At 38.3% G+C, this 27,221-nt stretch overlaps 1 protein-coding gene across 1 annotated transcript in view; it reads left to right on the forward strand.

Annotated features, from left to right (window-relative positions):
• Positions 1–27,221, forward strand: part of mms22l (MMS22-like, DNA repair protein) — a 165,263-nt gene that overhangs the window by 72,075 nt on the left and 65,967 nt on the right. Inside the window, exon 15 of the mRNA XM_072554897.1 lies at positions 24,903–25,093. Within this exon, the coding sequence (XP_072410998.1) occupies positions 24,903–25,093 (191 nt within the window). The remainder of the gene's footprint in view (positions 1–24,902; positions 25,094–27,221) is intronic.

Genomic DNA, 27,221 nt, shown 5'->3' on the forward strand with positions numbered 1-27,221 from the left:
ATCTTCCTCAGCTGATCTTGTTGTATTTATGTGTTTGCTGTTGAATACTTCCGTCATTGTCAAACTCAGTCTCTGACAAGTTGGACAGTCAACCTGCAGAGACACAGTGAAAGTCATGGTTACCTCGGTTCATCTCGATTATCAGTTGGTACTTTCAGCTTGATGCTTACGCTGGTAAAAGTGAGGAGGGGGCTGTTTTATGACCGATGGAAGTGTGCCCTTGAAATGTTCCCTCCGCCTCCCACGACTGCAGCCAGTTTTCCACCTCTGCTGGGGAATTATATTAGTCTGGGAGCAGAAATGTACAGCTGCTGCAGTAAAATGAAGAGGAAATTGTGCTGTCTGATAAAATTTGCCAAAGAGATTAAACAGCATTTTCTTATTATCTGCCGAAATTTGTGTAGAACCATGTTCTTGCAATACATTTTGGAAAAAAAAGTTATTTCACAGGATGTAGGTATCGATATCTATGCCAGGATTTGTTGTCCACTCCTCATTGCCCTTGTGAAGATGGTGGTGAGCTGCCATCTTGAACCACTGCAGCCTGTCTATACTGCTGTGTCCCTAGCAACATTCCCTCTAATATATTCTTTTGATCTGCATTAGTCTCTGAGACCCGTGCTCGGCAGCCATTTTCAGAATTAGAAGTAAATGCGCAAATATTGGAACGGCTGTGCACATGCACAGTCACTCAGCTTAGAGGGAGCGTTGGTCCCCAGTGATGTTGAGAGAGTTCCAGGGTTTTGAGCCAGTAACGAAAGGAACAGTAACATAGTTCCAAGTCAGGATGATGTGTGGCTTGGTCGGGAACTTGCAGCTGGTGGTATTCGTATGCACTTGTTGTTCCTAGATGGTTTTTCATTTGTAAGATACTGTTGAAGGAGGCTTGATGAGTTACTACGGTATATTTGGTACATAGTACAAATGATTGCCATTGTACATCGGTGACGGAGATAGTAAATGTTGAAAGTGTGAAAAGGGTGTCGATCAAGTAGGTTTATTTGTCCTGATGTTGATCTTTTTCAATGTTTCTAGAGCAGCACTCCTGACTTGCGCCTTGTAGTTGCTGGGTAGAATCAGGAAGTAAGTAACTCCCTGCAGGGGATGTCTGATTAGCTGTTGTAGCCACAATATTCATGTGAGTTTCTGGTCAGAGGAAACCCGCAGGATGTTAGTGGGGATTTACTGATAATAATGCTGTTGAATTTCAAGGGAGAGGGTGGGGGTGTGGTTGGTTGGTTGAATTTTCTCTTGGTGAGGATCATCATTGCCTGGCACTTGTGTGGCCTATATGTTAATTGCCACTTGCTAACTCAAACGTGAGTGTCGACCTAGCCTTGCTAGATGTGAACTCGAGCTGTTTCAGTATCTGAGGAGTCATAGATAGTGCTGAACATTGTGCAATCCTCAGCAAACATCCCTACTTCTGACTTTTTGATGGAGGGAAGGGCATTGATGAGGCAGCTGATGATGATTGGTCATAAGACTCCATGCCTGGAATTCTGTAGTAGACTCATAGAGCTAGATGCATTGATCTCCAACAACCACCACCATTTTCATACATACCTGGCCTGATTACAACCAGCAGAGATTTCCCCAGGTTCCTATTCCCTTCAGCTCTGATGTGGCTTCTTGATGCTTCTTTCAGTCAAATACAGTTTGGATGTCCAGGACAGGCACTCACACCTCACCTCTGGAACTCAGCACTTTTTGACCAAGGCTGTAATGAGGTCAGGAACTGAGTGGTTCAGGTCTCAGCAGATTCAATCAACAATGAACTTGTTATTACTGTGTAAGTGTCATGTGTTAACACTGTCAATGACCTCCTCCATGACCCTGATAATATCGGCGAGTCGACTGTTCAGTGATATTTAGACTGCTTTTTCTGGGCCGGACATACCTAGGCAACTTTCCACATTGTCGGGAAAATACCAGTGTTGTAACTGTAATGGAACAGCTTGGTCGGGGCACAAGTCTTCAGTACCGTTGCCGGAATATTATCATAACTCATAGCCTTTGCAGTATTTAATGTCTTCAGCTGTTTCCTGCTATATCATGTGGAATGAATTGAATTGGCTGAAGTGATGCTGGGGACCCCTGGAGGAGTCTAAGATTCATTGGCCTGATCACATCAATCTAATGGTTGGTTACTTACCTTTGCCTGTCACAAACTGCTTCAACTGTTTGGTGTGCAAGTGTTGTAGCTTCACCAGGTTAGAACCTTGTTTTTTTGTAAGCCTGGTGTTACTGCTGACGTGTCTACCCTCGCTCTACGTTGAACCAGCGGTGATCAGCTGCTTAGTGGTACTGGTGCAGTGAGGAGTATTCCAGGACATGAGATTACAGATGGTAGTTGAATGCAGTTCTGCTGATAACACTGAGTTGCCAGATAGGTTTGAAATTCAACCCATTCAGTATAGTTGTAGTGCCTCATACATTGCTGAAGGATATCGTCAGTGTGGTGGTACTAAACTATTCTTGGCTTAGTGATGGACATTGAAATCAACCACTCAGAATACAGTCTGTGCTGTTGTCGTCTTCAGTGCTTCATCCAGTTGGTATCAAAAATGGATATGTACTGATTCATAAGCCAGGGGATGGGCGGTGTAGGTGGGTGTGGGGGTAGAGAAAACATCATGCAACCTTGTGGGGTCCAGATCCAAATTTGAAGATTCACAGTTAAATTCCCTTGCAACCGTATGCAAACTGTGCCGTCATCGCTGCTGGCTCTGTCTTGCTGATGAGGCAGGATATACCCAGATCTGTTGATGATGGTGCCTGAGACATTATAGGTTATGATTTTGAATGTCAGGCTGATGCTTAATTTGTCTGTGGAGCAGTTCTTTTGATTCGGAACAAGACTTTAGTAAAGAGAATTTTATAAGGTGTTATCAGTGTTATTTCCATTGCCTTGGTTGATGCTGGAGGGTCCATTTAGTTTCATTGTTTTTTTTTCCACTTTTAGTGATTTTGATACAAAACGCACAGATACTTTTATCAGACCAGCCCACGTGGTCCCTCCCACTGCAATAAAAATTCTTCCAATAGGAATTGAAGAACACAGTGACATTTGTATCTTCTTAATTTGCATTTATTTAGCACTAGCCCACGTTGTGTTGGTGTAACCCCAGAAAGTGTGCAGAAAGCAGCAGGGAGGTGAGGATCAGGCCAATTTGTTTTTCTCCTCCAGATGCCCCCAAAATTGGTAGCCATTACCTCTTCCCTCTAGTCCGTTTCTATAGTGTTTCACTTTCCGCAGATAATGGGAAATTTGCTGAGTTTCTCCATCTCTTCTGTAATCTTTAATCTTAGACTTTTCAAATTGTGTATGTCTAACACATTTTTCCCTCCTAGAGCTAAAGAACACCTTTGAATCAATGGTCTTGGCAAATAAAGGTTTCAACTCCTGTTGTTTTTATCTCTTGTCTTTGTGATTGTAAATGAATGTTAGAATATTAAAAAGAACTGTTGTCTGTAACAACAGCATTATGGATGTGTTATTTTCTGATTAGAAACCAGTATAGAGTTCTTAAAGTCAATATGGTGAAAATCCCAGCGTTCTGGCTGAATTTATATTTAAAAATGAGCCTAAACTTGCAAAAAAGGAGATAAATAAATGAGCAAGTAAAAAGTGTTAAAGAAATTGGACATTCAATGGTAAATGTGATGTAACTGAAGGAACATCATCCCCTCAGTCAATTTGAAAGTTACAGTTAAAAGCTCCTGTTAGTTTTTCATTTTCTCACACTGTAAAACAAACATGCTTTTGAGTTGCCAGCCATGGAGAATCCCCACGGAGTATGTTCAGTGTTGTCACTAAGTTACTTAGTGTCTTAATACCAACACTATAGACTTTGCACATAGAGAAATAATCACACTTAAGCCAACACGTGATAATGTTGCATAATAACCTTAATTGACTATTTCTGCTGGATCTCAAATGACACATCTTTGAAATACCTTGCACTCACCCAAGTATAAAATGAATCAAAATATGCTAACTGGACACAATCTAAATTTGGAATAGCAAATATACAATGATGATGTGGTTTCTTTTAAAGACACAATGTGCAGTTAAGTTGTGTATTATGTGGTGCAAAGAGAGTGCTTTCTGGAAAGTTTGCGCCATTTAAAAAGAATTCTATAAATACAAACAGTCTGTTGCGATTCACTTCAGCGTGTGTGTATTTCTGGTTGCACATGGGGAAATCTATTCAAATTATTCCTCCTGTTATGCAGTTAAATCTATATTGTAGCATCATCCAAATCTTAGTGTAATAGCAGACTGCTCAACCCTTCTCCAAATTTCTCAGTTAGCTCCAGATTTTTATTTCCTCGCATTAAGCCATTTCAATAATAAAGGAGGTTTGTGCCATGTTTAGGTGGACAAGCAGTATTATTTTCAGTGTTAGTTGCTACAAGTTGTGAAATTTCTAAAAGAGTGTGCATTTCCAATAGCGATTTGTTATGAAAAATGCATTTCATTAAGGGATTCACTTATAATGGTAATAGGCACTCGGTAATATTTCTTTCTGGTATGCTTCTTCCATAGTCTTTGCACATTTTTAGAGCCAGGAATAGACAAGAAACTTTGAGACTTTTCAAAAGAATCCACCCATTATTTTGTTCCCAACAAATCAGTGGTAAATAAAGCCACTCACTCTGGTTTTAAATTTGCAAGTAATCTTCACCTGAATTCAACCATTGCCCTGCCCAGGATCCAATTAATTTAGTAAACTTTCATCAGAGTGACACTGATCTGTGCAGTTCACAGAGTGAGTTCCGATTCCAGTAGCGTTACTGTAATTATCTTGACCTGTCAAAGCATCTATGAAATATGCTAAAGTTTGAGTTGAATTTATCTGAAATTATTAAGAAAATTAGGGCAATTTCATCCTTTGTGCCATTTACTCTCCAAGGACGTGACTTCCTCCTTGGAGCAGACTGTGATGGGAGTTTTGCATTCCTGCAAATTAATGGTTTATATCATAAAAAATCAGGTTTTTGCTCTTTCTCTCTCTCTTTCTCCTCCCCCCTCCCCTCTGCTATGAAAAGTAATAAATTGTACGTATGATTTATTGCCAGTGGGTAGGAGGTAAGATGATTTAGATCACATTTTACTGCTTGATGAGCAATGTCCTCCTGGTCAGACTTAAGCCTGTGTCCCCACATTTCTCATTACTCTTGAGCTAAGTAGGCACTGATTGTATCTAAATTGCTTCGCACAGGGGCGACAGATGAACGCAGCAGACGACCTGCTATTCAGTGTGGGAGTAACCCTAATGTGCAACAGCAGTATCAACGTACTTGAAGTTTAAAAAAAGACTTAATGCTCTTGGCAAAAGTGTAAATGTGGGAAAAAAAATCTCTTGATGCTTTGATATAGAAATTGGAATGTGGGAACTAGTGGGATAATGACACTTATCAGCTTTGGTTGGATTAGAGTCCAATTGTCATCCTTACTCCATAGAATATATACAATTAAAATAGTGGTTCGCCACTTTTGAAGTGTTAAGCCATGATGAGAAGACTGTGCTGCCTCCTACAGGCAAATTGCATTCCAGAATGGTCTTTCACATGGAGAAAGGAATTTACCAAGGTTTTCCTGTAGCTGAAAACAAACCATCTGCAGTAATTTGCTCCTCTTTCTATAGCTTTTCACTTAAATAAACAAAAAGCATTCACAAGTATAATACATGGTGTGTTTGCATTAAATTTCTGGGGTAGTAACGCAATTTAGTTATATAAAAACTTTTTCTAAATTATTTAAGTGGAATGTTGTTGGTCACCTGACATACAAAGACGTATAGTGAAGAGCTCTGAAGTTTCAACTTTGATGGTATCACAAAAGCAATTGTTTAAAAATCTAACATCGCAAACAAGAAGGTTACTGTCTCATTTAAATTGTAGCTGGTTAGATTTATTAGCACAGTGATGAAATTATTTGTTGATATTTAAAGGATTACTGATAGTTTCAAGTGCATTTTAAATAACAACTGATTTTTCATCCTGTTTCATATATTTGTAATTTATTTTTAATAATTGCATTTGCATAGAGCCTTTCAACACCTGAGTATGTTCTTAAAGTAGTTTGCAGCCACTGATGATGTGTATTGTTAAAAATGTATTATTTCTAGTTGTAGTCATTGTTGTAGTAACTGGCAGTGTTGTGGAGATGCCAGTATTGGACTGGACTGGACAAAGTCAGAAGTCCCACAACACCAGGTTATAGTCCAGCAGGTTTATTTCCAATTGCAGATGTTCAAAGCACTGCTGCATTGTCAGGTAAAGTTCATCTGACAAAGAAACAGCGTTCCAGAAGCTTGTGATTTCAAATAAACCTGTTGGACTATACCCTGGTGTGATGTGACTTCTGAACTAACAATGTGACAGATGACTCGATGATCTACTTTAGTGCTGCTCATTGTGAGATAAATATCAATCAGTGTATGGGCAAGGACTTCCCTTGTTCTTCAAGTAGTGCCATGAAAATGCAGTGTTAGTGCTTCAATTGTATTGAGAATTTGTGGAACTGATGTTATTAGTATGTCGAACTGTTTTGTAAAGTACTGTTGTAGTAGTTATTCTTTTATTCACCTGTTTCTAGATCACCGTTTGCTTGCAAGTTTTGACCACTGACATAAATTTTGGAGCAATTACTTAACATAGCTTTAATTCAACAAACACGCCTCTCAATCTCTGTTCTGTGCAAGTTGCTATTTATTTTATTTTTCATAGTGTGGGGTCCTAAGTCCTTAAGTAATCCTTGTTTACAAAGCTTTAGAATACAGCGGTTTGCATTTTATTGTTTTGGCCGAGGAAACATTAGTGTCGTACTACAGAATTTACAATTTGGCAACTTATGTCAGAGCAAATGGGTTTTAATTAATCACATTTTGGAAACGGTGCAAAACTGCAGACTTTGAATGTTCTGAAATGGCAGTACCAAGTTCAGCTCTTGCAGGTACAAGAGGCAAAACCTTTTTGATATTAATCTTCAGCAAAATATTTTCATAACATCAAGCCAGAGAATGCCAGAAGGAAAAGTTGTGATTTTCTCCATTTTGTGATATTCTTTAAAATTAGCAATGCAAGAGCTTTAAATGTACTTGCTGCTGAATAAACTGGCATAAATCTCAAAGAAATGTCTTGTTATGTGTCCCATGCTGGCTTTCCCTTGTCAGTCTAAAACATTAACAGGTGGGAGCAGATAATCTGAAAATGAGGGTGTGCATTCATTTGTATTGCTGGGTAGTGGCAGGCCACAGTTATCCATTTTACACATTACCTATTTTCAATCCGGTGGTGAAAGTGAAAATATCCATTATTAAATCATCCCATTCATTTCTTTTGAATTGAATGCCATTCCCTTTTTGAATGGCTCATAAAATTGAGAATAGAGGGTTATGACTTCTAAGTTAACTTTAATAGAATATGAAATAGTAGCATGGTGTGCTAGATCTGCATTTTTAGCATGAAGGGGGTTTGCAAACCCAGTAGGATTGAAGTGAGGTCAGATTTCTAAACTTCCAAATACCAATTAGGAGTAAGGCTCCATCATTGATGATGTTTGATTAAAAGAAGGAGCCCTTCAGTGTTGTTAACATACCTATTAGCTCATTATGTGCTTTTTAAATCTACAGCAGCTCTTAACAATTTCAGAATTAAATTGTTCGCTCGTCTTTACAAATTTGGAATCTGAGAAATAGTTTTCAGCCTGTGAAACATGTGGAGTCTTTGTCCTCTGTGGGAGTCCTCTATTTGTAGTAACTAGATGGTTCTTAGGCCACTTGTGTTTCAACTGTTGCAACAACAGATTAACAGAGAACAGGGTATCGATTTAATTGACTATGCACAACAGCCTCTTATGTTATATCACTTTCTCAACCCTGCCTACAGCTTTACTTTCCAGCTTTGTGTTATCTGTAGCGTTCCAGTGAAAGAGCCCTCTGTTCTATTCTGTTTCTTTTTCTCTCTCCTCTACTCTTTCCTTCCCAATTATGAATCATTCTAGCTTATCTGTAGTTGGGGTTAATTAATACCGAGACCATCCAGGAGCTTAAATAAAGGCTCGAAGAGTGCAGTTGCAATTACTACTTAGGTTTCTTTGGAGATTGCAGTCTGTGATTGCTTTGAATTGGACAGATGCGGGACAATAGCCAAAGGTTGAATGCCATGTAAATGAAATATGGAGAGGAACGGCTGGAGAGAAAGACAGGTTCTCTGTAATATGAGGTAAAATGAACTGACCTTTTCGTAGACAGAACTTTGGCCTTTAGCTGTAACTCTAGGACAGAACTAACAATTTAATCAGCAGGAGTTTCTGGCATATTTCCAAAAACTTAGAGTATACGTAGCAGTAAAATAATGCAAAGCTAAGGATAGTCTTGATAGCTGTGTGTTGTCAAACTCCTAAGAAAAAGTGATTTAGTGGAGGTCCTGTCAGCTTTGTTTTTTTTCTTTGTCCTATTGAGAAATAACTAAAATATTTACTTGTCCTTGTATTTATAGCTTAAAATACTCACCCATCCTGATATTTCAAATAATGTTCTATAAAAGGTGTTTAAGCTAACAGCTGGGTATTGAAAGAAAATGCTTCTTTCCAAATTACATCCATTTGAGATGATAGAGAATGAAATGCACTTGTGTTTGTGAAGTAATGGTGACCTGTTTAGGCAACTTGCCTTTCTCCTTGTTTCTGAATGAATTCTGTTGTAACCTTCATGTGTAGGTGTTGCTAATTTTGCACCTTAGTCTGCTCTGCAGCTCTTTTTCTGCATCAGGTAATCTTGAATCTTTATGTGGAAGTTGAAAAGAATATGAAAAAGCATGCAAATTGGGTTGTGAAGCACAGAAGTGCCTACATATCAAAAGTACTTGATTGGTTTGAGGCACATTGGCTGGCACATCCTGAAGACAGGAGACATGCCATATGCATGCAAATTATTTCCTCACTTCTTAATAGGCTGTCCTTTGACGCAGGGGTAGTAGCGTTCATGAATCCAAATCAGACCAATGATATGAAAGATTCCTGTCTATTAGTTGCATGGACTCTTTATGAAATTAGTTCAGAAATTCTCAATTTTGTCAATGTGGCCTACAGCAAAAGGTGGCCTGCAATTTAATATAATAGGGAACAAAACTGACGTCATTATCTAGAAAAACAAAACAATGCCTGGTGTGAGGAAGGAACTTTTTGATGTGGATGCAATAGGTCACATTCCAGCCTATTTGCGGTTGGGGTTAATTAATACTGAGACCATCCCGGAGTCTATAATGAAGACTCGATTGGTGAAGTTGCAATTGCTGCTTAGGTTTCTTTGGAGATTGCAGTCTTCTAAAGTTGGTTTGAAGGCATATTGTCAGGGAAGAGGAGAGGATTTAATCTGAAAGGGTTAGATGCTGATGTTGGGTAACTGAATTGAAACTGCGGAACTAAGAAGCAATAAAGTTCTAATTTCTGCCAATGATGACCTTCCTGCCAATATTAATTATCACAGAAACGTAGTGGTGTGAATTCTGATTAAAAACAGCCTGACTTCATTCTACTGCTCTCACCATAACAGAGAATGCTAAAACCTTCAATACAGAAATTGCAATGGGGGAGTTTTTATTAACGAAATAATAAAATTGGTATAAAAATATTGCTCGGACACGAGATTGTGTTTTCACATATAAAATCAGTAAGTTTTTGAAGGTTAGGAATGTAAGCAAATAAAATTTGACAAGATTGTCAACACCAGGAACTGAATTTACTGTAGCAGATGTGCGTCTTGCCCACTAGTCAGAGAACCAGTGGATGTCTGTGTTACTTCGGTGGGGAAGGTCTGATTGAATTTTGTGCCTTTTGGGCTCTAACGTGACCAGTACCAGGTCAGATCTTGCCTTGGGTTTTGGAACTCAGCAGCAGAAATCACGCTATTGGAGGAGCAGTTGGCCCATCAGAGGAACCAGCGCCCCCTCCAGTGCAAGCAGTGCTACTGGCAGCAGTGGCTACTGCTAAGACTGCACAAGGTCTTCACGAGATATTATTGTGTCAGTTTAGGAGAATCAAAGAGGCATTACCAAATCTTGGTGGGCCCAGAAAATTCCCCTTTCTGTGTGTTGGATGATGACCATTCCTGCTGGTGAATTAATGGGGAGGTACATTTTCCCGCCAATGGGAATGGGGTGCACAACAATTACACGGGCAGACCCACCATCTCATCCACTTCAGCAGGCTAGATTCCAAGTGGTGATGGGAGGGTTTCAAATTGTCTCGAAGATCTGGAGTGCCGACAGATTAAGAATGAGTGTTAAAAACAAGGTTGAAGGACATGCTAATTCCTTCAGAGTCTCACCCCTTCACTGGCCTAACAAAAAATAAATTTAATCAGATTGGTGAATAGGCCAAACGTCTTAGACTGTATCTGGTTTATTACTATAAACAATTCAGCCAAGTATCTCTTGCCTACAGAGAAAAATTAGTCTATTACAAATAAAACTAACTCAAACAGGCAAAGATAATTAACGAAGGTTTATTCTGTACAAAGATAACCAGGACTCGTAATCAAACATCTTGAACCTAATATGCTGCAGCTATTGCATACATATACAGTATTTTATGTAACGATAGCACTGTTATCCTTTGGGTATCTTACATTACATTTCAGAAATTGGAATACGATCCTGATGCATTTATATAGGACCCCATCCAGAAATCAACTTATTTGACAGTTTTAATATGGGGCTAATTGTATTTCTATTTAATTGCATTCAGCAGCCCAACTTGCATCTCTGATCTTAATTTCCGTTGAATATATTTTTTTAAAAGTGCAGTCAGTTCATTATAACTCGTTTTACACTGAACAAAGTCAAAAGTTACTCCCTTTTCAACCAACCACTTCAATAAATTCCATCACTGGCTTATTCCAAAGTTACAGAGGTTGTTTGTCAGTAATTGTGTAAATATCAAAGAAAGCTCTAGTTGGTGAAAATATTAAGTTAAATATCTCTAAGACATTGTATTTTCTAGCAATACCTCCTGTGATGCAGTGCAGCTAAATTTCTGTTTCACTTTGTCCTTCTAGTACTGCACAAAATAGTAAGTCGTAGCAAATTGACCTTCATTTGATCTGCTATCTCATCAGTGGTGCTGACAATCGTTCAGATAATTGTTTCTTGGAAAATCATTTAATGAGGCAACATTGCTGTATTGGCATGAGTAATGAATGACTTACAAGTAGCAGAGATTTGCTTTGTACCCTTTTTATAATGAGTTCCTGTTTACCTGGAGGACTCAATTTTCAAATTCAATGTTTTGAAAACTACCTCTCTGTGGATTGTATTTGTCAACAATTCATATGGCAAAGGTTTCTGTAGAGTAACTATTACATTGTATTTACGTTTCCAGCTATCTCTATCTTCCCTACCCCCCTTCCCCCACCACACACACACACACACACACACACACACCAAGAAATAGTAGGTAGGATATGACCTTGAGCTAGTTTAACACTCCTTGTAATTATTCTTCCTCCTCCTGAACACGTTTCTAGTTTTGGGAATTTCTGGACCTCTATATTTCTAGCTTATTGAAAAGCTGGATAGCAGCCCCTGCCCTGAATATGGGAGCTAAGAGCAGAGGAAATATTTCAGATGGGTTACGAGAATTGTGCTCTTCTTGCCCCATTGAAGTTTTACCATCAAAACTCGTTTGTTTCATATCAGTTAGACGTAAAAGAACATTGCTGTTGTATGTTTGTATAGTGCTTTTCAAAAGCAATGTGTGTCTGAAAGGGTTATAGAAGTGCTTTTTGAAGAGGAGCCCCCATTTGTAATTGTAAGATCCTGCCCTCTCAAAATTCCCTCCCTGTCTTTTACCTTCCCATTAGCAAGTCTTGATCAGATGCCAGCTGGCTGCCTACTGCTGCCTGACCCACTAGTGCCAAAGTGCCACATCCCTGCCAATTTCGAGCAAGCTATCCAAAGTGAGGAGGACTGCTATCAGTGACCGATGAAAGTTTTAATCACAACAGGATTTCTTGATCTTTAATTTCGGTGACCCGAGCTTTGCTTCTGTTGTATTTTATATGAATAAACGTACAAAAACATGTCTTTTATGACCCTGGGTAATCCCAAATCACTTTACAGACATCTAATTACTTTTCAAAAGGATTAATTTATATTGTTATTATGTAGGCAAATGTGGCAGGCAATTTGGGTACAACAGGTCTGACAACAGCAAAGGTATGGATGAATATTGTTTTGGTGGTGTTCGTTCAGAGGTAAGTTGTGGTCAGTACCCAAAAGGGAATTTCTCTTTGCCCTCACAGATATACACCATGCGATCTACCTGATGAGCAGGCAGACAAGTCAACAAAATATGTTTAGAAAACAAAAAGTGCTGGAAATCACAGTGGGTCAGGCAGCATCCGTGGAGAGAGACGTGAAGCCAGCTCTGATGAAGAAACATCTAAACTTGAAATGTTAGCTTGCTCTCTTCACAGATGCTGCCTGACCCACTGTGAATTACAGCATTTTTTTGTTTTCAGTACAGATTCCAGCATCTGCAGTAATTTGCTCCTAAAATATGGTTTAGATTCCCAAGGCATTTCACTTTAGCATCAGCCTCTGCAGCATGTGTGTAGATCCTGACATGGAACTTGACCCCACAATTTTCTGAGTCAAGCGAGAAGGATGTCACAAAACCAAGCAGACACTTAGCACGGCAAGTGTTATTTTTGCAGCGTGCTTCTCAACACAACACAAGTTTTGAGAAATAGCTAAATTATTTGTGCATGTTCACATTTGTTTCTGTGTTGCAAAATAATGGATTTTCATTTCTGCATCTATTCCAGACTCTGCAGTTGCAAATGTTTGTTACCATTGCACCGTAAGCAGTTGTGACTTTGTCAATTAACACCAAATTGAAGCAGATGTGTTGTAGCAGTATCTCTGTGTTGTTTTCAGTGCAAGAGAGATTTTATTTAGAATGCAGACAGCCTTGGGTTAGGTAGTGTACAAAATTCTCCTCAAATGTAAAAATCTGTTTAAAATTATTTGGAAAAATTAGTTTAATTTCTTTCTTAGGACTGTACTCTCAAACAACTCATTACCTGTTCTTTGCAAATTTGTAGGGTTGGAGGGTACTCATTTGCACATAAATAGCCATTAACTTGATGTATTCCCAAAGCAGTCTTGTTCTTAGTGGCAATGGTGACCTAAATTACTGACTAATTTTTCCAAAGTTATTTCAAATTTTTCCTTCTAACTTGAATATTTTTGGTTAATGCATTTTTGCTTCATGATTAAAATATAATTTGAATGTGGAATATTTAAATATGGTAATATTATTGTCATTGAACCAGCTAATTTTTGAAAATATTAGAAGAATTAAGGTATTGAGATTCATCAGCTGCATTAAGTAATTAGAATAGAATAATGTCCCTGTATAACTGCTTTTCAATATAAAAGGACATATCACATAACCCCAAGGAAGCAGGAAACAATACAGTATTTTATGAACTTAATATCATCATGAGTGTGTGCCAGGTTCACGGACCTCATTTCATTATCCTGACCGACCCAAATGATCTTGCCGTTGAACCCTCATCCTCATTTATGTCTTTCCCAAGTATGAATTGCCCTGTTCAATTTTAATTCTGTCATATTCCTTTGACCTCCCCAAACCCCTTGTGATCCACTGTTACCACTACTTCACAACTGGATGGAGAGAATGCTATCCACTAAAGTCATTTTCTTTTTGACAATAGGATTTTTCCAATGAAATTCAAGATGGCTTTCAGTGTTTTAAGTATCAATTGAGACATGACTTTTTTTATAAACAGAGAAGTTTCGACTATGAAGTTTGTTATATGGATAAATCCCATTTTAAAATGTTATATTGTTTCAATTTTCAAATGGTATTTCAGCTAAGATGCTGGATTTTAAATAAAATGTATCATCTGCAATATATTCCATATGTAAGCGTGATGAAAGAACACATTTTGTTTGAAGAATGTTTATCAAAGGTCTTTTGCTCTATAGATTTTCGGTGTTAATGTGGCAGAGCAGTTTAGTGGACAGATGTTAAAGAATGAGAAACATAGAAACTTTGGTTACATGACTGACAACTGGTCATTCATGTAAAACAATCAGTCCTTCATATAAAGCAACAGACAAAGCACACTTACCTTCAATACTTTATCAGATTCTGATTATAAAGTATGCTCTGTTCCATATTACATAGAACAATGGCAGATTGCTGAAACTTTCTGGAAATTGTGTTCTGTTCATTCATACATTGATTGGTTGAGTGTCTTCCATCTCTGCCATTATGATAACATAGATATATTAAAGCAAATTGATGGTTCAAATTCAGCTTTGTTTTACTGGCACGCTTTTCAGTCTACTTCAGGAAAGAGTAGAATATGTATGTGATGGCACACATGAACTGTATCTCATGAGGCGATATATTGTAACTCATGCTTGGTTTAACTGCATATATGACAATGAAGATGTTGCCATCTGAAAGTGGATTAAAAGTTGATTGGGCTCCCCCCTTACAAACCAAGGAAATATTCAATGCAGACCCAAAGTGTGTTCCAAACCAGGAAGATTGAACATTCATTTAAAATTGAGATACAGAGGAATTTCTTCTCCCAGGGGATAGGGAATATCTTGCATTCTCTACCCCAGAGAGTTGCGGAGCCTAGAGTCACTGATGGTATTTAAAGAGGAGGTTGATAGATTTTCGCAACATCGTGGAACACAGGACGATGTGGAGCTGGCTCAAAAGAGGTGTTGAGCCATTGGGCACGATCTCTTTGAATGGTGGGGCAGACTTGAGGGGAAGTATGGCCGCCTCCTGCCCCTATTTCTTATGGCCTTATCGATCGGTTTTATTGGAGAGAAGAGTGATAGACTCTACCTGTTATATATGGAAGGATGTACTGGTATGTGTGAGTAATTCAGATTGTTCTTTGAATTTTGGCAACATCGCTTTCTCGGGTTCATTGCATTTTCTCACTCTTGCTGGATCTCTTCATCTTTTACAGAAATTGTATTAAGGATATATATGTAAATAGCACTTTTATTGTTGGAAGCTGCAAAAGTCTGTTGCTTGTGCTTTAAGCAGGATTTACAGTGGGTGTGAACTCACTTATTCATAAAGTGCTTGAAAGGCTGCTGTAACTGATTACGAGCAGAAACGAATACTGTAGAGGTTGATGAGGGAAAATGCTATTTTCCTAAGGGGGAAGACTTAGATAGTTTTGCTGATTTTACCACTACGTACTGACACTTGTGTGGAAAAAGGTTTTATGTGCCTGGTTCCTCAGTGTCTCTGAGTTGTGTTTAATAAAAGTCTCATGCAACACGACCATAGCAACTGGATAAATGTGAAAGCTCTACTCTCCAGTAATACCTAGATTAATGAATTCAGGAATAATCAATAGTTCCAGCTCAATATAGATTATGTGCAACCTTGCTCAGAGGAGTCTAATGTTAGAAAATTACTGAAGTGTCCAACAGGCAGAAGTACTGTAAAACAGCAGCCCCCACAGTGGTTTCCTTTGATCCTTAGGAATGAAAGGACAGGAGATCAGCTCAGGCCTAAATGAGATTACGGATGGTTCAGGAGCTTATCTGGTCTAATGCTAACTAGTGTGGCTTTGCTCATCCAAGGGGCTTTGCAGCAGACACTCTTTATCATGTACCATCATTCTGCTTCACAGTGGCAGACATTAATCCCTCCTTCAGCCTCATCCAGTTAACAGCTTCTGGGCGAGCAGTACTGAGTGCAAACGGTGCTCTCCTCCTGGGTGTAGGATGTACCTGACACTGATTCATACCCAAGTATGTTTGATGTGGGAAGACAAGATAATTGGAAAATTTAACGCTTTCCTGTTCAAACAGTGGTTTGGCACAGAGTAATGTGGCTTGAAATTTGTGCATTCCAGCCAACTTTAGTCACCCCAATATAGGCAATTTTAATCGCTTCACATATAGGCAACCTTAATTCTTTAAATATGGATAATCGTAACCATTAACGTGTCTGAATGCAGCTAAAAGTTAACCAGCATTCACTGATTACCAATGAGCTTACTTATTTGACATTGATATCCATAGTTATGACTGAGGCAGGATTTCTGATTATATTTTGTTGATAAAATGGCAAAACTAGTCAAATAGAATCTGCATGAACTGCCCAGAATATGTAACAGTTTAATTGGATTTATTTATTGTGACGTGTACTGGAATAAGCCTGAATTGTGAACTAATGTTCTCTGCTGTTCCATGGCACTGAGCTAATGGGAAAAAAGAATGATAGAGTAATACTGTATTTTCCCATCTTTATAAACCTCAATGCAGTAAAGTAAAAATACCTTTGAAGTGCAGTCACTGCTGTCATGTAGGGAAACAGCAGTCACTGTATTTCAAAAGGAAATTTATCGATGTAATAAACTTCTCAGTTCTGAATGTTTCAGCAGTCATACTAATTGCATTAATTAAAATGCATGTCACATCATTTTTCTTTTTCAAAAATTGGCTTCTGAGTATCATTGGAGCCAGAATTGGATAGCGTTTGAGTCTAATTGAGCATGTGTTGATCCATTGTTTTGAGAAGAATATAAGTCATAGATTAAGGAAAGGAGAAAAAAGAAGCTGCTTTGCCCATACAAGTATCTTTTACCCCCAACAGTACGATGGGGGTCTGGGGTTAGTAGAGGGTGGGGTGGATGATTGCTGAGGTTTTTTGTAAGATGTTATAAAGCAGTAGTATGGTTTCAAGGTTGGCTTAGTGACAGGAAGCAAAGTGCAATAGGGGTTGGAAGTTTTTGAGACCATGACTAGAGTGCAATGGTATTACTCAAGTGTCAGGATTGGATCCATTACTTGTTTCAATTTTCACAAAACAACCTTGACAGGGAGTAGCATTATAAAATTTGTGGATTAAATCAAAGTTGACAAATTAATCGCTTTTGACAAGGACAGTTGTAGGATTTGATGTGATACAGAAGGGATGCTTGAATAGACACAGATATGGCAGATGGAGTTCGATACAGAGGAGTGTGAATTCATATATTTTGGAAGACTAATCAAGAAAGATAGTGCACGCTAAAGGACAGGATTCTGAAAAGTGCCAGTGACCAGAGAAACCTTGATGTCCATATGCACAATCCTTAAAATTGATGAGCTGTTTAAAGAAGTATCGAGGTTACAAGAAACACAGTATAAAAGTAAAGGGAGAGAACTTGAACTTTATGTGTCACTGGTTAGACCTCCGCTGGAATGCTCAGGACAGCTCTGAACCACAGTTTCAGGACAGATGGAAAAGCCTGAGAAAGGATATGGAAGAAATTCACTGGCATATTACCAAAGTTGAGAAGCTTCATTTATGAAGAGAGATTGGAAAGCTGTCCTTGGAGGTAGTGGAACAGAGATTTTTAACATACCCAGATTTTTGGATGTTTGTCCCTAAATTCAACCAGCATCTACATGACATAACTCAGGATTGTGATGGAATGCTCCCTACTTGCCTGAATGAGTGCAGCTCCAACAACACACAAGAAGCTTGACACCATCCAAGACAAAACCGCCTTCTTGATTAGCACTCCATCTACCACTCTCAACAGTCACTCTCTTCACAACTGGTGCTACAACTGCAATAAGCATCATTAGTAAGATGCACCGCAGGAACTTGTTGAAGTTTCTTTAACAACACCTCCCAAACCTGAGGGCTGTGCCTTTAAAGCAAAGTACTGCGCATACTGGAGATCTGAAATAAAATGTTTCAGAGAAAATTAGCAGGTTTAGCAACATCTGGGGAGAGAAGAACAAACTTAATATTTTGAGTCCAGAATGACTCTTCTTCCTAACTTCAGCCTGCGACTGTCAAAAGGAGGCCTGGTGACACAGACAGTCACCCAAGGGTGGAATCGAACCCAGGTCCGTGATGCTAAAAGGCAGCAATGCTAATCACTGTGCCAGCATGTTGCTCCAGCTTCCAAATTCACCATCACCTCGGGGGAAAGTTCAGCCTAATAATCCAAATTAGGAACTGAGCTGAAATTAAGACACATCAGAAAGGGGCGAGATGTACATTAAAGGGGCTTCAAGCTTTTTAATCACTAGTTTATTTTGAGCTTTTTGAATAACTATTTCAAAAATATTAGCCTTTTCAAAATATTAGCCTTTTCACAACACTTGGCAAAGATGCAAGTTATCCCAGTGAGAAGAACTCCCAAGAACAGATTAATTGGTATTATTGTGCAATTCCTGACAGGCGTGGTTGAACAGTGAGTGGAACAAGCTCAGCTCTTTACATTAACCATGTTCCCAATGAAAATTTGTGTCTGTTGCATTGCCTCTCTGATTGCAACCAATGCCATCATGTAGAGCACCTTAATTGAACATGACCAGAAAAGAGTCTTGTCTAATGGTGTAGTAGGTAATATCCTCAATTAATCAGTGTTGGAAAGAGAGATTAGCCATCTAGGATTCCCTTTCTTGATTACAAACATGTGACAGCTTAAAAAGTGCATTACTTCGAATAGTTTTGAATTTGACTTCAGCATTATTTTCCTGTAAATTGTATGGTCTGTAAACTTTAGTTATCTGGAATAACCTAGAGAAAACTGATTTTTGAGAGAGTATCCAATAGCACCAAATAGCCATACTTTTGTGCCCCAGCATTTATTATGAGAAGAAGACAAATGGAAACTAATTCTCAAAACGTGTTTAGGCAGTAAAGCTGAGTATACTTGATTTGTAACAGAAAAAAATGAAGAAAATAATATAAGGCAGTTAGCACAATATTTATAACACTCATGAGTCGAGATAAAGACAGTTGTTTCTCTTTCCAAAGGAGTCATTCAACAAATAGCATCATGAATCTGAAGTGTAAGGTGTTATGTAAAATTGATCAGAAATGCACTGTTTGCAAAAAGAAGCCCACAAACAATCGATTTGTAATTATAAATGCTTGTTTGTCAATTTGTCTGTTTGTGTTGGGTGGCAGCTTTCTCTCTTTAACAACATTGGAAGCATGGCTGCCAAAATATACCCACTTAGGGGGCTCATACTGTGGAGCAGGCAGACTGCCCATAATTTCATTGTTGGGACTGATTTCAATCGAGTGATTTCAGTAATATGCAATGGCAGCCTGAAGTTTCTGAACAAGGGAGCCACTCTTTCTAACTGTGTCTAGCTTCAGAGGTTCCCAGTAGTTTTGAAGGTTGCCCTGATGGGTAGCAAATCATATTATGCTTTATTCATATATTTCAGCTGCGGTGCTACAACATTGTTATGGAATTTAATAACTCAAATGCAATAATAATGTGTGAGCATTAATGTAGAATCCCAATTGAGTCAACCAGAAGATAACTGGAAGGGAAAATAGTGGCACATTTCTACAGGTTGTTTTTAATAAGCATGTTATTTAGTTTATCAGCCGGCTGATATAATATGTTCTAACCTACTCTTCCAAACAGGTTTGTTAATGTCTCCTTTTCTACAGAAGCATTGATTCCCTGCAGATATATCTGTATTAAACCTGTGGAAACTTGCACCTTCAAAATTAGATTAGGTAGCAGAAACACTACTTCTGAAATGGAAGAAAATTGAGTGTGTTATTGAATTCATGCCACATTGTCTCAAAATGAGATATAGTATCATATAGTGGCACTGTTTCCTTATAATAGGCAAAACCAGACGTAGCTCATGATTGTTGAATTTAATTGGTGAGTAGTCCCACGTGGTGGAACATTGGAATCGGTCTTATTTTAATCACTGAATGTTTTTCAAAAAAATAAAAACTCTGAGGTTTTGTTTATTTTGCATATTTAGCTTTCAGCTTTAGTAAAAAAAATGTTTCATTAGTCTTCAGTGAAGTCCTGATAAATCAAATGTATTAGATTTATTTGAAAAGTTGAGCATCATGTTAAATTGTGATTCTTTTTAATATTTGAAGTATAGTTGGAAAAAGCAAGTTTTATTTTTCTCCCTGGCTTTTTTTTCATGTACACATTTGTATGAACATAGAAAATATTAGTTTTAATTATTGCTACACTGACATACACAAGTCACATGCATTGAGTAAATAAAGTTGTTAAATTGATATTGAAGTGCACCTTTGTTCATTTTAATTCTCTTTAGACTACAATAGCATTTCTCTACTGAAATTGTAAATGTAATATTTCTAGATGTTCCTCATTATTGTTTTGTGGAAAATTATTTTCATCACAATGAGATGTAGTAATGTGTGATTGTAGTACTGAGGTGTTTCATTGTGTTTCAGGTGTGTGTAGACAGGCAATAATGGTTGCCTGCAATTTTGCCTCTTTCCAAACCCTATTTTATTTTATTAAAATAATGCAAGATGTTAGCTGTGTTGTGGGTCCGACAGTTCAAGAGGGATCAAAATTGATATGTATTTTGCCTCCAGGTCACTTGTCTCTGATGGTGTAATGTTTGTTATCTCCTGTAATTTAAGAACTAGACATGGGTATTGAACAAACTAGCTGCATGTTTATAAACAGATCACTGTTATTTTGATTCACAGGTACTTCGGCTTGTGGACTAACATTAAGCTATTTGATCACAAATAGTAGCATGCTTCCATCAGTGTGTCATGCTTCAAGTGGACTGAGTTAAGATGTATTCTGAGACCATTATGCTCCCAGTTCATATGCTATGATCTAGTAATGATATTCTGAGCATGTCTCCTCAGGTATACTGACTTATTGCTGTGATTCATAACACAGTAAGAATTGTTAACACAGTAAGATTTTTGTTTGCCCAAGACTTCACTGGCATCCTAACATTCATCCAGAAAAACTTCAGTTCGTTCGAATCTCTGCAACCTGCTGAAATGAAGTAACAGTTCTCAAAGAACTGTCAATAGCAGGTTCTCAACTGAATAAATGTCAAATCCAGCAATTCTTTCATGAGAGTACTACACTTTTACAGAAATATTTCTTGGATATTTCTCCGTAGGGTAGACCAGTATATAGCAAAGTTAAAAAATCACACACCACCAGGTTATAGTCCAACGGGTTTAATTGGAAGCACTAGCTTTCGGAGCACCGCTCCATCGGTTGGTTGTGGGCACCAGCACCTGATGAAGGAGCGTCACTCTGAAAGCTAGTGTGCTTCCAATTAAACCTGTTGGACTATAACCTGGTATTGTGTGATTTTTAACTTTGTCCACCTCAGTCCAACACCGGCTTCTCCAAATCAGTATATAGCAAGTTGCAATGGTGAAATTCCAATCACATGTCGTTCCTAATATATTGCTTATGATGAAGATATTGCCTCACTTTGCCATTTGGGATTCTTTTATTTTGAGTATTTCTATCTGGACGTTTTAACTGCAAACTGGGAGTTTTTTTTTGTGAAACGTGTTATATACTGTTATCTTCTGGTACACCTTTTCCCTGCTATTCAGGAGACCTCACATCAGTGGGGATAGTGGCAGCTACTTGAAATTGCTGGTTTTCGGTTTTATGCAAGCCAAGGATTGACCTGTCGCTTTCGTCCACTTGCTCGTAACACCGCCTTGCTGTATAACTGGGAGAGTTTTCTCTGAAACATATTTTTACTGTTAGGAGATCATGTACTGCTGTATACCATGAGAGCACAATGCAATCAAAGAGTAACCTCAAAGAAAACAGCATATATCAGCAGGTGGATGTAACAAATGTACAAGTGGTCTCAGAGTACAGATTAAGCATAAAATTGAGATGCGAGGTGCATAAAATAACATCTTAAAATTTGCAATTGTTATTGTCACGAGAATAGCGGGGTATGTCCTCAGAGCGGTCTGTAAATTTTAGATTTGAATAAGCTCATTTTCATCTCCCTTTTTGGTTTTAAGGCATTTCAATTTAGAGATAATTTGTAATGTAGCTTTATGCTTTAACAAGATAATAGGTTAATGTATTGCACAAGTGGTGAAGTAAAAGTTCTATTGACTAAAATTCTGATGCACAGCTTTCAAATATGTGAGGGTAAAAGTTCTGGAAAAAGATAGGTGAGATTACTGTTCTGGTACTATTGTCTAGCTTGCTTGAAGGTTCTCCTTTTGACATGAAGGGGTTGAAAACTTGAAGTTAGAATTCACCTGCTGTGATGGCTTCTGTAGTTGAATAGTTAGAGCTGGCTTCCACAGCTGGTCTGAGGGAAAACAGGTCCTGGGAATGAGTGAAGGTTTCTTTGTTTTGCTTTTGCAGCACTGCAGGTTGTGACTCTCTCTAACCTGATTCTGTATAGCGGCCCTGGATACTCTCAAGTCCCTCTCTTGCAAAGTAGTGGCTCCTTCACAATGTTTCTCTCATGGTCTCTGCATAAAAAGATTGTCAAAACCAAAATATTCATACCTATCACATCCTTCATACCTATCAAAACCTAAAATGCATGCTGTCAAAAACCTGAGGGTTCAGGCTTCTATTGATAAGTCGGGGTCACAAACCCATTTGTTGTCTTTTAGTCAAAACAGTTAACTTTTTAACAATTTTTACTTCAATCTGAATGGTCTGCTCTGTGTTCGGTTTATTGGTGAGGTAGGGAAAGCTATTCCTGCCTCCAGGGAACCGGTCCTGAGGAGTTTGTTTACCTTTTGAAACGTTGACTGAATTTCAGAACGGCTTCAGTGATTTCGTCTTCAGACAAATTGTACAGCTTCCATTCAGTAGCAGCTGAATCAAAAATGGTAGCCAGGTGACTCCTGGGTGCCATTTTGTTAGTTTCCTTGTGTTCATTTTAAGTGAGTTTCCTTGCAAAATGGTGATGACTGTCCTTTTGAGTATGAAGATGATGATGGGGACGCCGACCCAGTATATTGGACATGGAGATGGCCGTGCAGCCCCAATCTGATACACAGTGAGCAACAGCTGGGATATTGGAGTGTGGTCACATGCTAGTTTAGGACTTTGTTCGTATGCAGCAATGGGTTTGTTGAAATCAGCCCTTTTCAAAACTGACAAAAGCCACATCGGTCAGGGCTCCCCAGTGAGTAACTTCTTGGGCTGATCCAAGCAGCTCCTTCTGCTTCATGCTTCACCTTTTAGGAAATACTGTAGCACAGTGGTAACGTGACTAGCACTGCAGGAAATTCTGGAGAAATGGGTTTGAATTCAGCCACGGCAGATGGTAAAATTTCAATTCAAATTGAAAACAAAAATCTGGAATTAGCGGAAGCTGGCCTCAGGGCAACTGTGTGACCACTGTCGATTGATATCAACAACAGAAGGACGCAAGGTCAGTTCATCAAGGGCTAGTTGCTGAAGGATCTGGTTGAGAACTGTGACCTTGATTATAGATGGTCTGCTCAGCAGGCTGTTGAAGTGTTCCACCCAGGTGTCTCTGATTTCTGCCTGATCTTTGCTAAAGGTTAGCTCATTGGCCAAGAGCACTGGTATAGAGCCCATCCTGAAGGGTGCATAAACAAACTTAGTAGAACTGAAGAGCTTTTTTAAATTGTGGGAATCTGCATTTTCTTTTACAAAATATGCAGCATAGCTAAATAATATAACTATGCATGGCAGTATTTAAATATATACTTGAATCAGTATGTTTCTAATCTGAGGATTTTGAAGACATGATCAAGTCTGCTATTGCGTGAATGTAATTTTGCACGAGAAAACCACAAAATTATCCAATAATCCATACAAGCGAACTCCAATTAGACTGTACTCATGAGTGGCTGGTAAACTTAACCCCTTAATTACATTGCAGATTTGTTGTCACCTATTCTATAGTATGAAAATTCCAAAACTTTAAGATATAGGAATTTTATAAATAATGACTTACTTGTTGTTCCTCCATCAATATTAAAAATTCGATGTATTTGATACATTAGATAAATTTGTTCTGTATAGTAGGTGCAAATCTACACAAGTCTACAATAAAAAATGAGTGATGATGTATTTATCTACTGCCTGAACAAATTTATTTCAGTAGTTTATTTTATGATGTTTATTTTGAAGTAAGACAGCTGTGCCGTGCATTCAAGAGCATCTGAATGATATGAGACAAAATCTGACTTGGTATTGCTTGTTTTGAGGACAGAGAGAAAAGATGCATGCAAACATTTTAAAAAATCCACCCAGCAATAAGTGATTTTGATTTTGACTTGAATTTTTATGAGGAGATTATCAGTCATTTAAAAACAGTTCCCAAGAGGTTTAAAGGTTTACTGTATGATACATGTTTGGTTTTGGTTACATTTTAGTAAATATTTTAATTAATTTGTTTTTTTAGGAAAGCTTTGCTTTTTTTAAAATATGCTATCTATAGAAAAGCTCTATGGAATGTGCAGTCTGGTTTGGAATCATTCAGTTAACTGAAATTTATTCAGCTGCTGCCACTAGAAACTATTTTATTTGAATTCGTATTCACTTAGAAGAATTGACTGTTTCAAACAGCATTCAAAATAACGTCATCACTTATTCCTTTGAGTTCAGTTTTACAGTCTCTTCTATTCTCGATTCTCCACCCTTGTAAGTTTGACGATTACTTTCTGAGTGTCATCGTTAGACCCATCTCCACTGTCTATTGTTACTGCCTCTTGGCTTCACAGCATGAAGAGCTGCTTCTCTCTGGATCAGGTCTTGATTGCAGCTCATCTGTGATTTGAGGAGGGAAGAAAAGCACTAAGAGGAAAATGGAACAATGAATGTTCAAGGGAACAGAAAAATAGCCAGGCAGCCAAACCGATGTATTGGGGAAAGCAGAAAAATAGAAATGGGCAAAATGGCAGAATGAATTATTCCTGAGGGGAAAATAAACTGTGCATTTTTTTTTATCCTGGGCAGCATCATTTTGTGAACATGAAATTAAATTTGTTCAGTAAAAGCTTAACACTCTCTTTATAAGGTTCAAAATATTTCTTCGATTTTTGTTCATCTCTTCTCCTTTAGGAGTATTCACAACCGCACAAGCCAGCTCCTTCTGCAGCCTCATGCGCCACCAAACAGCCTTCCCGCACCATTAGTTGCCAAAGAGCGCCACCTAGCTATCGCCAGTGTTCTCTGGAGGAATTTTTTCCCTTTCGTGAAGAGCCGGAGACTGTCACAGACTCCTTCTCCACAGATAGCTGACATTGCTGCAGGTCAGTTTGACTTTCATTGCAAAGCTCTTTTTCAGTACTTGGCATTTGAAAAATCTCCCCCCCCCCCCCCCCCATAAACAGTATGAAAGAGTAAGAAAGATTGCTGGTCCTCCCCCGAAACCTGTAGGAGACCACACACCAAATGAGGTATTATGCTGATGTTCCTGGAGGATATCCTCCCAATTTGGGACTTGGCCATGTTTCACGTGCATTCGTATTACACCTGGAGCTGCAACGTCTGTAACAGGGAAACAAAAACTTTGCTGTTGCTATAAATAACTGGTTAAATGACTTGAAATAATGTCAGTCATGAACTTTCTGTTGTGGAAGCGCAAAAAGATGCTTAAGTTATCATAAATAGAAAAACTTATTGTCTGCAGAAACAAATTAAATCTTCTTCCCGTAAGATTCAAATATTTTATGATGTAGTTACTCATGTTTGAGAATAGTTCTAAAATCAGTATGTTGCTAAATTCAATTGACAATTATCACTGAAGGTTTAATACAATCTGAAAGATTAATCAAATTTCTCCCTAGTTATCACTCCCAGATATTGATTATTATTCCCTTTTGCTTGGATGTTGTGAGAAAATATTGACATTATTAGTCAAGGAATGTGGTTGGCATTCAGGTTGGCCACTTGTGCACATGCCCTTTCACATATTTTGGAAGTTAACACACCCGAGGGATGGTTGTGATTCAGTGCAACATCGCTGTTCTGAAACTAGAATCAGTAGACTCATGGGACAATTCGAGAAGGGAATAAAACAAAAGTGCAGGATTGGCCTTAAAGAGTGAGAGAGGTGCTGGGATGCAGCATGGGTGACCAGAGCTCAGCTCAGTGTGAGCTGGGAGGTTGAAGCAGGCTGTTGCCTCCATATTTGCAACAGAGTTGTCTGGCTGTCACATGTCAGCAAGGATCATGATTGGAGGATTAGTCAGAGCAGTATAATGACTTAAATGATATGTCTTTCAGCAATATTTGTTTTTTTAAAAACATTATAAGAATGCTTTTTACATTAAACATTCCCATATTATGATTTTTTATAGAATTATAATTAAAACTGAGGGTCAGTCTGTGAATGCTGATTGATTTGGAATGGCAGCCTTCAATCAATAACATTTGAGAATGACTGCAGTCTCTTGGTCAAATGACAAATGTATTGCACGTTGAATTATACCTGCAAGGGATCTGAAACAATTTGGGCTTCATTGGTGTGAAACTGGAAAGCTGTGAATGCAAATGTAAGCTCTAAAGCAGTTGCAGACAGTGGGAAATTCACCTATCTTTGTGCAGACATATTCTCTACTGCAGTGTTGGGGTGGACTCATTGAAGAATGCTCAGGGGACAACATTGTTTTGCTTGTCTAGCCCTACACAAATGTTTCTTTAACAAAGATTAAATTGCTGCCTTTTTTTGGAAAGTTTTTACCTGCAACAGTCCTTTGAAGACCATTCCATGGCTTCTCCATGTCAAAGACCAATGGTGTTGTGGAGGTGGAGAGGAATGGGAGGTAGATTTGATACGATGTGCACATGTTTCTCAGGGAGGTTATCTCAAACCACTCTCAATCAATCCCACCATACGATATATTGCATTAACTTCGAAACTGGTTAGGCAGCCAATGAGCAGCAACAGTAATGCAAATCAGATGCACTTGGCACCAGCTAACAGTATCTGTATATCGTTTTATCATTAAATAAAAAATGCAAATGATTATTCGGTATATTTATATCTGAGAGGAGAACATAATATCACGTCAAGAGGCAGTAGTTTGTGGTTTACGAAGATTTTCAATTTTTAACTATGCTGTCCATCACAGAGTGACAACATGACTTGGAAGATCTGAGTAAGAAGCATATAAGACCTGACCCTTGCACATCAAACTGAAGAAAATAACTGTTGTGAAAGTAAAGCAACTATTAAGTCTCACCATGTGGAAGGATTCTGCACCTCTGTCAGGATTCTACACCTTGTAATTTTATTCCGGGATTATATCTCACTCCAGCCAGTAGGAATTGCATCTTGGTAATATTGTCCAACTCCTGGAGCACCTCAGTAAAACTCCAACTATGGCAATGTTTAAACAGAAACAGAGATTAAACAGCAATTTCTGGGTCTGGTCT

This window comes from Chiloscyllium punctatum, chromosome 3 (assembly GCF_047496795.1).
Source record: "Chiloscyllium punctatum isolate Juve2018m chromosome 3, sChiPun1.3, whole genome shotgun sequence".
NCBI classification, from domain to species: domain Eukaryota; kingdom Metazoa; phylum Chordata; class Chondrichthyes; order Orectolobiformes; family Hemiscylliidae; genus Chiloscyllium; species Chiloscyllium punctatum.